General features: G+C 41.4%; 1 protein-coding gene across 3 annotated transcripts; it reads left to right on the forward strand.

The window, feature by feature from the left end:
- The first annotated feature begins 8,261 nt into the window (after nt 1-8,261).
- On the forward strand, nt 8,262-13,440 carry LOC112876411 ((+)-delta-cadinene synthase isozyme C2-like). Of its 3 annotated transcripts, XM_025940516.1 has the most exons (6): nt 8,262-8,509; nt 9,203-9,461; nt 11,723-12,098; nt 12,188-12,406; nt 12,669-12,807; nt 13,374-13,440. In XM_025940516.1, exons 1-6 carry the CDS (start codon nt 8,351-8,353, stop codon nt 13,413-13,415), a joined length of 1,194 nt encoding a protein of 397 aa, XP_025796301.1. In that variant the 5' UTR covers nt 8,262-8,350; the 3' UTR covers nt 13,416-13,440. The 3 variants fall into 3 exon arrangements, with proteins under 3 accessions (XP_025796301.1, XP_025796298.1, XP_025796299.1); XM_025940513.1 differs by lacking the exon at nt 13,374-13,440 and having other exon boundaries at nt 12,669-13,287; XM_025940514.1 differs by lacking the exon at nt 13,374-13,440 and having other exon boundaries at nt 8,273-8,509; nt 9,206-9,461; nt 12,669-13,287.
- Nucleotides 13,441-16,396: the final 2,956 nt, after the last annotated feature.

A 16,396-nucleotide genomic window follows, 5' to 3' on the forward strand; every position in this document is an offset into this window, starting at 1 on the left:
GCCACGTTGGGGGGGTGGGGGGCGCATGGCCCTGCTGGCCCCCCTGGCTCCACCATTGCCCTCTTAGCCGTTAGCTAGGTAAAATTAGTAGATGCCTGTAATCCGGTCGGCTACCTCAATCAAACCCTCAGCAAAAGTTGTATTTAAGCTGGGTATAATGACTAAACTACCCCTGATTAAAATACAACACCCCTGTTAAAATCAATGTTCCATGTAATTTGTGGAGGGAGGAACCGGTGGTTCCCTTCAAGCACCGTATCAAGCCTTGAGGTATAAATCTCTTTTTGTAGAAGACGCTTTAGTATGTATTGTAAATTTAACCAGATATAAGATGTTCATATTAAGATTTTTGTTTACATGGAGGAAAGAATGAATGAGAAAATCAGAAAAAATCTTGCTAATATAGTTAATTACTGGTTAATTTAACTCTAGTAATGATAATATTAGCAGATCGTTCAACATTATTCAATAATATTGAGGGCGCTATGGACAAACTCTCATCCATATGGGCACCTACCATTCGAATAAGTTATCTGATTGTACGCAAAGAGTAACTCCAGCAATAACTTTTAAATCAGATTCTCTAAATGTTAAATGGGGCTAGACTTTCAAATTTCTTTCAACTCTAGTAGCCTTCAATTGTAAATTATAACAGAGATCTTGGAGGAGGGAATTTGAAGGCGTCTCCAAGATAGAGAGTCTGCTAAAATGCATCTTTTCTTTTAACCCTCTCAACATGAGACAGCGGTTGTTTACCACCTTGCCAAGGTTGGCTAAAGAAAATTCAAGACCCGGCCACCTACCCGTACTCACAGATCACACGTTCTTCGCATGAGGTCGGGTTTTGATCATCACTCGGGATGGGATCGGACTTTTGCCGCTCGTCGGAACTTGCACCTGCCGCGTGTCGGCTTCATTATTTACTCGATCTCCATGTATTCGATCTGGCAACATTTCATCACAGAATAGTCTATGGTTCTATTTTGTTCAGCTTTTGGTTGATTTTGAAAGTTCATTAAAAAAATAAAAAATCAGATGAATCTTAGTATCAAAAATCGAAAATTCAGATGAAACAGCGTCTATGGCCCTGTTTGTTTCTGTTTGTTTCCGATTTTGAAGGCTCGATTCTATAAAATCCAAAAGTCGGATGACTCTCAGAATCGAGAATCGAGAATCCAATAAGCGGAAACAAACAGGCCGTATATATGCTCTAATAAATCGTTCACAGCTTTTACGATCCATCCCTCCTAGCAATTTTATGATAGGATGTAGAAGGCTTCGTTACCTAGTGCGTCCACGTGTGTTAGCGTGCCGCGGTAGGAGGTAGGATCGGACAATAACTGACAAACTCGATGTGCATCACATGTTTGCCAAAGGAAATGGTAGCAGATCAGATAATACCTGACGCCCAACAGCAACATAAGAATATTTCTTTTTATGGGAAGGCACACCGCACATAGGGTAGGCGAATAAAGCCAATGCCCCTACGCTTTCTGCTGAGCCATTTTGATAGGACTGATGACACCAGATTATTAGCATTTTCTTAGGATTTAGCAAGTACATAAAGATTATCCTTCAGCTCCGTTATGAAAAAAATGGAAAATAATAACACTACTTCGATCCACCCCAAATAAGCCGGTAGGCACTGGATCCACTACTAATACTAGCATTAGCATCAGTACCAAATGCAATGCCTACCGGTATATTCAGGTGGACCGAAGAGTCTGGAGGCTTACATTAGTACCGGTTGGTAACACTAAAGATACAAATACATTAAGTACCGGTTGGTGTTACTACCAGGTACTAATGTCTCCATCTACATTAGTACCACATGATGTTACTGGCCGACACTTAAAATCTAGCCTTTAGTACCGGTTGATTTTACCACCAAGTACTAACTGATATTTAAAATCTAGCCTTTAGTACCGGTTCGTGTTACCACCAAGTACTAAAGGGTCCTTTACAGATAATCACACTGCTGTGGAGGTGAGATGGTAAGCTCGGTACGCGCGAGGCAAGATGTCCCGAGTTTGGATCCTAAGCACCGCACGAGCACGTATTTCCCGTGAAAAATTGCGTGACTTGTGTAACTTTGGATGTCGCGCGTCTGCGGACCTTCTCCTGAATTTGAAATACTTTTTTGATACTTAGCTTGGTATCGGTTGGTGCTAAATGAACTTTTAGTACCGGTTCATGCAACCGGTACTGATACCGGTACCGATGATCGAGACTTTTAGTTTCAGTTGCTCGGTACCGATTGTATAATCGGTACTAAAGGGTCTTATAGCCCGGTACTAATCAGTTCTTTTTTTTTAGTAGTGTAGCTTCTCATAAACTTATTTGTAGTCTCTTCTAGCCCCTTCTCTGGTATTGTGTTTCATCTGTATTGCTTTTACCCAGAAGAGAAGTACACTCTACCCTGTGGAATTCTAGAGGCAACAAATTTAGTGATGAATTTGTAAAACATCATAAAACTTGTCATCGAGGCCAAACCAAAAATGTTACTAGCTGTGTTGCACCACAATTTTATAATAAAAAAACACCAAAAATTGATCATGCCCCACATTTAAGTATGAGATGAGTTGTGGAACTATGTATTGTATTAGGACTTGGCGTCCGAAAAGGCCACGCTCCTAGAAAAACCCATTCGGTCGTTGGTGCTCTATGCAAAAGGTAATAGAAAATAGACGCGACAGCGCACTTTTTTTTTTGAAAGAAGGCAGGAGCGCTGCCGAATCATTTAAGAAGAAAGCAAGCAAGTCTTACAATAGTTTTGATATTACATAAAAACGTAACACATGCAGCGAAAAGGAAACTAACATGGAAACTAGACTAACTCCGACTCAAACCCCGGGCTTCCACGAGCCACCCGACGAAGAGCAATATCTTCCTTTAAATGGCTTAACACCTGTGAAGGCAGCAAGTTCTTGCGGTCGAAAACTCTTCTATTTCTCTCAGTCCACAGGTGCCAGGCTGCGTACATTAGGAAACCTGCCATCCTCGGCCTCCTCTCGCCATTCAGATCCTTCAGATTTCTAGTCCACCAAGCTTCAACCGACAACTCATCAGACGAAGGGATGATGATTGGTAAACCAGTCCAGTCCTTAACCTTGGTCCAAACCTCCCTGGCAAAACAGCAGCTGAGAATGAGGTGCAGCGCTGTTTCAGACTCCTGGTCACAGAAAGCGCACTCCTTGTTAGGGCAAGTACAACGGGTCGTCGAGACCCGTAGACATGCAATGAAATTTTGCAGAAATCCCCCTTTGCGACTGCAGTAAACGCGCCCTTATCGTCTCGTTCGTCTACGGGCGGAGCGCGTGCTCCGAGGCCGGAGCGACGACTCGGAGCCCGTTGTAGGAGCTGCTGCGGGGAGACGCCGGAAGCTCGGATCCACCGCGCGCTGGGGGGATTTCCTCTCTAGGAGGTCAATTCCGGCGGCCTGCCTGCTTGTGGCGGAACTGCCTTTTTTTGAACGGCGGCGGACTGAGAAAGAAGATGATCGGAATTTGGTGCTCCCATGGTAGATTCAACTCGGGAACAACTCAAACGGGTCGCTAATGGTGTGGTGAGGCTGTGTGTTCAAGGAATTTAAAGGAGGGCAAGCAACCACGGCGAATTTCACCGGAGAAGACAGCTCGTGCAAAGGGGGAGAATGACTGTCTCACGGTGGTTTTTATTTGAATTAGCACTGCCCCAGGATTGGCCACTTCATGCTAGTGCTTGGTGTGTTGTCCTCCTGCATGTAGGATGCGTGAGAGTTCTTTGAATTTACACGGGAACCGACTGACGATGCCGGCCATGGATAAGCTCGAGCTGCCCTGTTTTCTGTTGTGTTCTGCTCCTTTCTTTTCTGAACCCGTGACTTCAGGCCCAAAGATCTCCAAAATTTGTGTATGAACTTTGAAATCGGCCAATAGGAGATTTGTAGAATTCATATTCCTCTTCAATTTTTTGTTACAGACATATGGCTTAATTCAACCTATATCTTGCTCAAAAAGGGCTCTGAATACGTCGGACTTAGTGTGCATTTTCTGAATTTGAGTTGCACTCTCTCTGAACCCGAAACTTGCAGCCCTTGGATCTCCAAATTTCACATGTAAACATAAAAAACGCTCAACATAAAAGTTGTAGACCTGACATTTGGCTACATTTTTCCTTTCAAGCACATCCTCAAATTTGGCCTCTAACAGCAGAGCTCGAATTATTTGAAAGTATTGTGTGTTGTCTCGTGTATGTAACAAAATGGCTACAAAGATCAAATATGTACCAGATCATCATGAGTTTGTGTGTTAAAGGATGAATTAATTACTCTGCAGACAGCCAAATAGACAACACATTGTACAAGCTGTCTGTTCAGCTGTCTATTTGTGACAAAAATACAGCAGCTGTCTGTTGTACTTGCCCTTACACGGCCAATGCCTTGAGCAATTTGTCTGCAGCCAATATCTTCTGCTTGCCTTCTGCATGAACTCCGGCGCAGACTAGAGGTGATGTTGCACTTTTCTGCGAGTCCCTAAGGCAGTGGACGCGGCGCCACAAATCTTGCGGCTCCCCGCGCGCACCATTGGGTTAATAATGAGCCATTAAATTCGTATTACTTTAATTTTCAAGATTTTTTAATCAAATACAATACTGGCCAGCTTTATTTGAAAGCTTAACCATGAACGTTTGACATGTGGCTAGAAGTTGGATAAATGGTTGTCAACTAGTATTTAGCAAGGCACATCTAAATGAAGTTGGATAATAGCAACCTTGTCTCTTTTGCCTTTTCAATTTTCTTGGCTCATCTCCAACTTGAGGTATGATATCAGTTTGATATACTCATTTCCAGTGAAACTTATCCAAAATTTATCAAATTCATTAGGCCTTCAAGCGTTTTGTCATTCAACCACCAAAACCCACAAGAGGCCCTTGGTGCACTTTTAGTTCCCCATCAAAGGATTTTGATGTGTTCTTGGTGCCTCTCGTTGAAGAGTTCCTTAACTTTTAGAAGGGTGTCCGTATATATGATACTTTCAGTTGTAGAAAATTTGATTTGCATGTTGCAGCTATATAGAGCATCAGTGATCGTCTAGCATTATTAAGCACATGGCAAGACGAGAGATATGAAAAGTTATTATGCTTGTGTTTGTTGTGAAAAATATCCTTGGTCAAAGAAATTTAATAACAAAACATGTTATATTGGACACCATCATTTCCTTCCATCAAACCATGCATGCATGGAGAAGATGCCGGAAACATTTTGATGGTACGTGTGAAACACGTGAGAAGCTATAGAATTTTACTACAAAAGATTTGTTGCAGCAACTAGAGAAGGCCAAAGACGTTAGAGCAGAAAAGCGTCCTGGAGGTAAGAAAAGGAAGCAGGAAAGCAAGCACTGTTGGACTCCCAAGTGTTTCCTTTTTTTTTTAGTCATATTGGGCAAGTTTAAAACTGCCACATAATCTTAACGTCAAGCCCACCGAGAAAAATGTATGTGAAAATATTATTGCAACATTTCTAAAAATTGTTGGAAAGAGAAATGACACATTATATAATGCTAGAATTGATTAGGAAGAAGTGGGAATAAGAGTGCATCTACACATGCAGTTAAAATTAGTAGGTGGGGATCAAATAGGTGTGCTAATAAATCTACTAAAGTACTAGCTACTAGGAGCCAACTATGGTAACAATTACCCCTTATGTTCTAAATTATACAATATTTTATCTTTTCTAGATCTATAGCAAACTATGCACTTAGATATGCGCTATGTCTACACTACTTGAAAAATGATTTTTAGGAGCGCTTCTATTTTTTTCTAGTGGCGGCTCAAAAAGTAACCCGTTCCTACAAAAGGAGAGGGGTTACTGTAGCTTCCGAGCCGCCTCTAGAAATATATTTTTATAAGCGGCTGATGGCATCACCCACCTTTAAAAATGCCCTATAAAATGTAGCAGCCACCTATTGACGACCATTAACTTAGAATTTTCTACCACCAACAAGTGAATGAAATGAGTATTTCACCGGTGCCATTATGGCTATAGGCTTAATCTCACATGTTCCACAAGCTTTGGTGTTTACATAAATGCAGAACCGTGGGCCAGATAAATATGGGCCAAATTAGCCAAAGTGCTAGTTCGGCCGAACTCCCTTAGTTCGGCCGAACATGGACCGAGCCCGTTTCAGCCCATCTTTAGCTGCATGCAAGGAAACACACTTAGAACACATCCTATGCATTGGTTTACACCGGTTTGATCCGAGAGCTCCCAGGAACAAGTCTTGGATCCATGGGCCTACCAAATGAATAAAACGACCGAGTTCACCTGCACACCTACCTGAGTGTGCATAGGATGTGTTCTAAGTGTGAGCATCACAAGCCACCCGATTGCAAAGGAGCGCATCGGACGACTTTGGAGGGCTAGATCAAGTTCGGCCGAACCCAACTTGACCCCCACAAACCAGCAACCACTTTGGACAGATTTCTACCGACTCAGGATGCAATCCCAACCGTGAAGCATTCAAGTTGGTGGATCCAAGGATTCGACCGAACCATGCCCACAGCCAACCGCCTTCAGCTTTCTCCTACAAGTACCCCCAAGCTTTCTAAACACTATGCATTTGTACCAGTGATATACACAAGTGAAGAGAAGGTTCAAGGCGAAGCCCTGCAAGCATACACTTAGAAAATAGGGAGAGAGGCAAGGTGAGAGTGCTGGGGAGACGCCAGAGTGTCGGCACCTATTCCAACTTGTACCTCGGCGGATGTAGCTCAATTTCGAGTAACATTCGGATCTTGTCTGGTAACTCTGGTCTTTTTAATTAATTGAGCATTAGTAATTACTTTCGTTGTCTACGGGTTCCTCATTCATTGTTTAGCAAGTTTATCTTACTGGCTTCGGGTGCTTTGCTCTAACGTGGAGTGAAGTAGTAATCGACTAGTGTAGGCATGGTGTCTAGACTTTAGATTATCTTGGTTTGCACCCAACCTCACGATTAGTTGTGGTAGGAGGCAGGTGGTGACAGCACTGTTCAGCCTACGTATTCCACCACGTGAGAGCGGTTGGTGCTGTAGGACTTAGGAGTAGACCGCACAAACTTCCCTTCTCATCCCTTTCTGGAGTTTGTCCCGTCCGAGCGCCTGAAGTATACAGTGTAGATAATTCCTAATTCTCTCAGTTGCTCGGTCAAATTTAGTTTATCCGGCAAGTACTCTCTCCACCCCTTATACATTACTCTCTTCCTTCGTCGTCAACCTTACCCCAAACAAATTAATTAGGATTAGTGCAATTCACGTTCCCCTTGGAAATTGATACTCTGGAATACTCCCGGATGAAAGCTACATCGCTATTCGAACATTTGCGGATTAATCTATTAGGCTTAAGAAGTGACAACACCACCCTCTTCTTCCTCCTCCCGACAGCACAGTGTTTGGTCAGAGGTGGTGCTGCCCAAAAATAAAAAAAATAAAAATATAATGAGGGATGGTTTTGAACTTGATTTATTTAGAGTTGGAGGCTATAGGAGGTAAGTTGATGCTAGTCTAAGCTTTTTGCATAGTTTTAAAGCTCAAATGAAGCTTTTTTTGCTTCTAGCTAGATCTAAATCTTCATGGTGCGGATTTACCATTTGGAGCTTAATTTACTTTAATTTTTTGGATGAAGTTAGGTTATTTAAGTAGGAGAACAACATAATATCATCATTTAGATTCGATCTTTATATTTTAGCCTCATTCCTAAATAAAAAATTTTCTAGATCCATGGAGAAGAGAGAAGAAGATTTGACTTCTTTTCCTATATTTACACATGCATAATAGGTTTTTTTCAAGATTTAGTGGGATAAGAATAGGTTAGATTTTGATATTTTTAGTTAGTACATATTAAATTGAGTTTTTCTGATATCTATACGTATATAAAAGTATATATATACTATTTCTTTACAAAATTATTAAAGAGATTGTTTTAATTCATATTTAAATTATTTGTTGCTGTTTAGAGATGGATAGGATATGGATGTACAAAGCACAAAGGACGGACATCTATTTCCATGAAGAGCTTAATAAATTTATAAATTTATTGAAAAACCACGCAAACCGAGAAGATAAAGAGGATAAGTTCGATGACAGTGCATGGTGACCGATAATAAGAAAATGGCCATAGACAAGCCCTGACACCAGCAATAATAAGAAATTGTTTTAAGGGATGGCACATAGGGTACAGCACCATTTGTCTCTTTCCATCTCTCCTGCCTATAAAAAGGCAACCAGTTTCGAGTGAACGAAACACACATGAGCACAGCTCTACCGCATCTATCGCTAGTCGCTACTAAGGCTCAAGCTTGTAGCGCGAGTACGTGTGTAGAGAGACAGAAAGATGGCTGCTGCGAGAGAGGTTGGTAGCAGCAGTATGGGCTGCAGAGTGATCGCCCAGGGATACAAGGTCCTGGACGAGCGACGCCACGCGGTGGACTATCGTCCTAGTGTCTGGGGTGATCACTTCATTAAGAACCCCACACTGCCACATACTAATGAGGTACGGTAGGATGTATCAAAGGCTTATGTACTTACATCTAACATCTAGCTACTATTTCTTTCGTTTCAAATTGTAGATTATTTTAATATTTTATATAATATATTTTACTATATATTTAGATATATCTATATATGTATCTAATACATAGTACAAGTTATAACTTTAGAAAAAACAAGACAACCTATGAACAGCTTATAATTTGAAAAGAAAGAGGTACATTATACTTGTGTTTCCATGGTCAAATAGCTGCCAGCATAGCGGCAAACGCACGGATGACAACGAATATAATATAATGTTTGAGGCTTGTTACGGTGGTCGGAAGGTACTAGATGGTACCATCCGGTGCTATTTTTGTTGATCATTGCTGACCTTAATCTGATATGTGAATCAAACAAATAAATTAATATCGGTATCGGCTACACAGTTTTTGAACTTTTTTTCTAGATATCTCTCGGTACATCTTATATCTCAACCATTAATTTTACCGTGATGAACAGCTCTCTTTATTCCAATTATAATAAAATTGCTCATAATGTTTTATTCTTTCCAACTGAGAGAGAACGTCTTTCCTTGCCATACTTGACCGTACAGACGTCACATTTTACTGCCGTATTAGTTGGCTATCTAATAGTAAGACGTAATCCTTTTATGCTTATCTCCCACAGTCCCACTTTAATCACCATGTACATACAGAAGTCGCTGGAGTGGATGGAAGAAAGACGTGACGTGCTAATCAACGAAGCAAAGAAGGCCTTGACCGGCACGCACGATCCCATGGGTGAAATGAAGCTGATCGATGCAGTCCAGCGCCTCGGAATCTCTTACCACTTTCAAGATGAGATCAGTGCATCACTGCAAAAGCTCAAATCCACAGAGTTCGACAATGAGAGCTTCTACCAAATCGCCCTCCAGTTCTGGTTATTAAGGCAAGAGCGGTACTACGTGTCATGTGGTAAATATAATCTCTCCTTGCCCTCCGCCTTAACTTGCTTGCTCTGAATAGGTGACCGTAGGTTCCTTGCATCATAAAGTCATCTATAGTCATATTTCAATACAGCTTCTTCTCATTTACAGGCTCCCTTGAGCCTAAGACATGGACGAGATCAGCAACAATTTTTTTTTTCTAATCGCACTAGCAAAATTCTGAGCATAGAACATCCTAGTTCAAGTGTGGCATAGAACATCCTAGTTCAAGACTACTATGGTTTCCCTCTCTTAAACATGAGAGAGAGAACATGGCCCATAAAAAGGTACACACACGAAGGCCCAGCTACAGGTGAGCTTGAACAAAGAGTTTCAAGCCCAAAAACTCCGCCAGATTATGGGCCGTTATTTCTGCCCAGTGGGAGTTTAGAGCTGGGCCTAGACATGCACTAATTTAGGCCTAAAACGGACTGAACTTTTGGTCAGCTTGGCCTGGCCCATGATCAGGTCTAGAATCTCTTTCTCACGTACACAAATTTTAAAAACTAGGCAAATATGCCTGTGCGTTGGTATAAATATCGGATATGCATAGTTGCTCATACGTTAATACGTAGGGATCTATGTGATCGAGTCGTAGACGGAGGGCTGATCCGACTCGCATACGGGATGGACTAAAGTCCACCTGTCAATAACACAAGGCGGACCAACAAAAAATTTAGGTGGAAACCTTACGTGCTTTAGAAATAGGTATTTTAAAAATAACTAGAAAATATGCCCGTGATTTGCTACAAAAAATCATCTCTGCTATTTCACCATATAAAACTATATATATATATATATCTTATACATCATATGTATTTTATAATAATATAGTACGTGTCGGTCAAGTAATTCAGTCTTTTTCTATTTTACTCGTCAAGCTCTAATTCTAAATGAATTCGGACCCTTCACCCGGATTGATGGACCAAGCAATCATTGCTTGCTTTAATAATAGTAGAGATAGAGATAAGCAAATAACTAGAAAATATGCCCGTGATTTGCTACAGAAAATCATCTCTACTATTTCACCATATAAAACTATATATATATATATATATATTATACATCTGTTATCGCCATAATTTGACTGGGCCAAAGGATGGGCCGAGAGCAACATGGGCTGAAGGAGATCATCGTAACGGTTTGCGAATCGGCTCCTGTGTGAGCGTATTAAGGGCCGGAATGACCATCAAGTCAGGGCGTGCGCCGGACTTCTGGGCCGTTGACCGAGGGACCGGGATCCACCAGCAGTCCCGGGAGCCTCCCGGCTCCTCGTGTTGCCTGTCGCTGCTCGTCGGTGGGTTTTAACCGACAACAACATCATATGTATTTTATAATAATATAGTACGTGTCGGTCAAGTACTTCAATCCTTTTCTATTTTACTCGTCAAGCGCTAATTCTAAATGAATTCGGACCCTTCACCCGGATTGATGGACCAAGCAATCATTGCTTCCTTTAATAATAGTAGAGATAGAGATAGGCAATATGTCCGTACGTTGCTACGAGCAAAGTTGGTATAAGTATCGGATATGTATAGTTGCCCATGCGTTAATTTGTAGGGATCTACGTGATCGAGCTGTGGATGGAGGGATGATCCGACTCGCATACGGGATGGACTAAAACCCACCTATCAATAACACAAGGCGGACCAACCAAAAATTTAGGTGAAAATCTATTTTAAGCAAATATACCCGTGCTTTGCTACAGGAAGCCATCTCTATTATTTCACCATATAAAATTATATATATTATACATCATATGTATTTTATAATAATATTGTACGTGTTAGTCAAGGACTTCAGTCTTTTTCTATTTTACTCATCAAGCGCTAATTGTAAATGGATTCGGACCCTTAACTCAATATACGGTCACCTGGATTCCGATTAGAATTCTGATTAACGGACCAAGAAATTATTTTTTGCTTTAGTAATAGTAGAGATAAAGATAGAGAAGTGAAGGTGGGTTCGAATAAATGACCATATAACTATATTGACCATCAGCGGAAGACCAGTTTGACTATGACGTGGTAGTCTAACTTGCCAGCAGGATACACACTCAAATGCAACGTATAGTATTTTATTAGTATCCAAGCCTTCCAGAATACGTTGATCAATACTGAATATATATCCAAGTGTGAACTACTACGTCATCATATATAGATTTGAATTCGGTTACAATCGACTAGCTAGTATTCGACTTGTAAGTAAAGAAACTGATGTTGACAAATAAAAAAAACTATTATTTTTCAGATGTATTCCAAAGCTTCATGGACAACCAACAAAATTTGAAGATCAGCTTGCATAGTGATGTACGAGCATTGCTAGCACTCTATGAAGCAGCTCATCTAGGCACTCCAAATGAACAACTTCTCACAGACGCTCAAAGGCAAACTACAAGTCTTCTAAAATCAATGGTTGACCGTCTTGAAAAGCCACTAGCAGATAAAGTACGACATGCTCTTCAAACGCCATCTTTTCGAAGGATGAAGAGATTGGAGGCTAGACAATATATCCCTCTATATGAACAAGATAAAGAGGACTGTAATGAACTGGTACTTGAACTGGCAAAATTGGATTTTTATTTGCTCCAGCGAATTCATCGTGAAGAAGTCAAGGAAATATGCGAGTAAGTGCATCACAGTCAAGTTAGAAATATCTAGTTAAAAATTTTGCACTGAAAAAGATTTTCCAATAATATTCTTTTCTTTCATAAAGGTGGTACCATGGCTTGGAGTCCCCACAAAAATTATTCTATGCAAGGCACAGGCCAACAGAAGCCTATTTTTGGGCATTGGGAGTATACTATGAACCACAATATGCGGAGGCCAGAAAGTTGCTGGCGAAGTTTATAGCAACAATTACACCATATGATGACACCTTTGACAACTATGGCATATGGGAAGAGCTGCAACCGTTCGCTGATGTGATGCAGAGGTTTGCTATTCCTTTTCTTTTGAATAACCAGATGTTAGAAGCTACTGTATTAAGACAAAACAAACTGTTGCCGCGCATCTCAAATAAAAGTTGCTCAATTAATTTACTTATTCAAAAGTATTATATATGTGTTGCACGATGTGAGTTGTAATATTAAAAATATCAATGCTACATTTTTTAAGACAAATTATTGCAATATTTTCAAGTAATGAACATCTTAAATATGATTTCTTATCATATACTTTAATGAACACTCTTGTAGGTGGGACATGAAGGAAGTTGAGAAACTCAATGGATGCTACAGTGACTTTGCCCGCTTTATGTTTGGTACTATGATTGAAATCGAGAATGCACTTCCAAAGGACACAGGAAGGAGAAATGTCAACTTCATCAGAGCTATTGTAGGGGTCAACGGTTCTTTGTTATCTACACTTATTCCAATATACAAAATTTCGCAATTTAGTTTTGATTTATTTGTGTTTTTTATCATTTTAATGAAGTTTGCATATAGGTTCTATATTTCTTTTGCACATAGCTTGTATCAAGGATAGGATGAAGTTGTGAAACTAACTAATGCAAAAACTCCCAAAATATTTATCTAGCCATCTTAATTGAGAAACATGATATTTAATAGGATTATATCAAATTTTCACCTATTAGATAAGTCATCCCATGGTATGCCTACCTAATAAGGCCAAGTATGATCCAATTCATGAAAGACTTTGTATCTTTTAGTTACGTGTGGTGGATACATATTGCGAAGGGAGATAGTAACAATGACCAAACAAAAATACTATTAATGTATGGATATGTACTAGTTGAGATTTAGTTTCTGCTACTTCATCGTGTAACCTATGATTGGAGAATCTTTGTTGCTATTATGTGTGAAGCGTCCCCCCCATCGGGGAAGACTTAAAAGTGTTGCTTTATCAGTCCCAGGAGGCTGATAACACTTTTATTACATCAGATGGTACATCACCGTACAACTCTACGCGGTAATGGGCAGTGAAGCGCCACTATCGCGAGGATTACAACCAAAACCCACACAACTATACTAGCTACGAACAAGGGATCATCAGAGTCTTGCGCCATGCGGAACTCAACGGTGACCTCAACCACAGGCAAGGCTGGGTGCAGGACGAAACCCTACTCGTTGTCTTCGGGGACGTAGTCTGGGTCTTCCACTGTAAAAGTAAGAGAGGGGTGAGTACAAACGTACTCAGCAAGTCCAATCACACCACGGAGGGGGTAAAGCAGTAATCATATGCACTGGACAATCCAAGGATAGGTTATGGTTCATTTTTGAAAAACTCAATTGTATGCAAGGGTTCGTTTAAAAACAATTTCCAAAACGAGTTTTCTGGCACCAAGAACACACGATGTTGATCCACACAGGATCCAAGTTTTAAACTGCTACCGGACTCCCCGTCCGCCGTAGCACACGGCACTACTGCCGGACACTTTCCAAACAACTCACACCAGCCCAATCATTCCCAGAGAGAAACACTAGTTATGTGACCACACCATAACTTGCCCAATACCGTGGGCACGGCTATTCGAATAGATTTTCAACTCTGCAGAGGTGTGCAACTTTACCCACAGGTGGGGTACCACAGCACGAACACCTTAGTGCCGGTGCAGATCCCAACAAAGCCATTACCCACCTTAGCTAGACCTGACTAGCCACCACGGGATCCATCAAGGGGTCATTCGACCTATCACCGAGGTTTAACCGGGGCATAAGTCACACAGAGCTTATCCCATCTCCTTGATCACCCGTTGCTCTCAGCTCTCCTGATGGCTATCAGGCTAACTAGTGGGATTTATGCTAAGCCGTTGCCCATACAACGGTCAAGTGGTTCGCACGACAAGAAGCTAGGTGAGATGTCACATCAACTCGGTCCTTAGGGGTTGAAAGGATCGATGGACCAAGAGGGGGGGGGGTGAATTGGGCCTTTTTCAATTTCTAAAACAAGATAAAGCAACCTTATGCAAAACTAGAAAGGCACCAATTCACCAACCGGATAACTAAACAACCTACACAAGCTAGATGAGATAAAAAGAGATAAAGCCTAGCAAGGTAGAGCTAACTAGTGATCCCTAAATCAAGCACATGAATAAGTTGCATGAAAGATAATGCTTGAATAAGTAAAATGGACAAGGGACAACCGGATTTTTCCCGTGGTATCGATGTGTTGGCACACACCCCTAATCCACGTTGTGACACTCACAAAGAGTATTGTCACCTCCCAAGTCACCAAGACGAGGGCGCTCACTAAGAGTCTCCGTTCACCATCCCGGTGTGGTGGAGATCAAGCCACGTACAAATCTCTTCTCCGGGCTTCCACAATCCTTGGCAAGCTCCGCGAGAATCACCTCGATCACTAAGATCGCCTAGGTGATGCCAATCACCAAGAGTAACAAGCTAAGGCCTTCACTTGAGCAAGAACCAATCACAAAGAATGGATGCACACAAGCTTCTCTCTACTCAAGTCCTTAATCTTGCTTCTTGAATGATTGAATGAACAAGTGTATGAAATGTTGAAGCTCAAGGTGGCTCTTGACTATAGTATTTGTGTTTGGATGTTGCCTGGTGTCAAGAGTAGTAGAATGACCCATTGGAGGGGTATATATGGGCAGCTCACACGAATAGAGCCGTTGGAGAAAAAGCTGCCAGAAAAACTGCGTAGCGCCGGTTAATCCGACGTCCCTCCAATAGTCATCGTCGGTTTAACCGGTGAATGTAAACTGCCACTTCTGAAAACTAGCCGTTACAGCTTGGGCAGATTAACCGTCGTTGCATCGGTTTAACCGGTGAGTGTAATCATCCATTGATCAACAGAAATACCAAGTCACTGGACAACTGCACCGACGTCAAATTTCAAATAGCGTCGGTTTAACCGGTGAGTCTATTTGTCCAATGATCAACTGAAAACCGAGTCTCTGGACAACTGCACCGACGTCCAATTTCAAATAACGTCGGTTTAACCGGTGTATTGACTTGTCCAGACCTGGTGACCTCGTTTAACCGACGTATAGAAAACTTTAGACGTCGGTTAATCCGGTGATAAGGATTTTTCTGAATTTGCCTTTTCTGACTTGAGTCTTGAATGAAATCCAAATATTCTTGAGATATAAGTTGAGAACCACTTATTTGAGCTTCTAGAAACCTGAGTGACCATTGTGTGCATCCATTTTCAAATGACCAAGTCCATGCTCAAGTTACTAAGCCTAAACCCCTCTTAATAGTGCGATCACTACAAAACTATAAAACCTATACTAACCTAAGTGTCCTTCTCAACCTTATGACACTTAGGACTAGAAAGATCCTTAGTCTTGACACATTATAGAGTTGAATGCCGAGATCGCCTTTTTGAATAATGAAAATTAGGGGCCTCTTTTGACATATAACCAAATGAGCAATAATGATCTATAATGCTGCACAAACTCATTAGTCACAATAATGGTTGTCATTAATCACCGAAACATACCTTAAGGGCCTAGATGCTTACAATCTCCCCCTTTTTGGTGATTGATGACAACACAGACATAAATAACGAGAGAGCGAGAAAGATATGGCAAGAATAAACACAGGCAAACTCGAAAGAAAGGAACCAAAGAGCTCAAAGGCTCAAACGAAATCCATAGATATGTCTCAAAAGCTCAGCATGCTCAAATGACAAATGTACATATCCATGAACTAAAACCAAATATAAGACAGTATATAATACAATAAGAGACAACAAAGTCCTGATCGAGCTCTCTCTAAAGCTACCCTCCCCCTGACTCCCTCTCCCCCTTTGGCATCAAAGCACAAAAAGGCTAGCTACTGATCTGGGTGCCGCGGGACGGCGAGGAAGCGATCCGGGTCATCGTCGTCGTCATCGTCGTCAGACGGTGGATCCTCAGTGACTGCTGGTAGCTGCTGATCTGAAGGGCCGGCTGGTGCTGAGCTGACCGGAGGTGTAGCTGTCGTCGAGGCCCTGGTGC

The sequence above is a fragment of the Panicum hallii genome, chromosome 9 (genome assembly GCF_002211085.1).
Source record: "Panicum hallii strain FIL2 chromosome 9, PHallii_v3.1, whole genome shotgun sequence".
NCBI classification, from domain to species: Eukaryota; Viridiplantae; Streptophyta; class Magnoliopsida; order Poales; family Poaceae; genus Panicum; species Panicum hallii.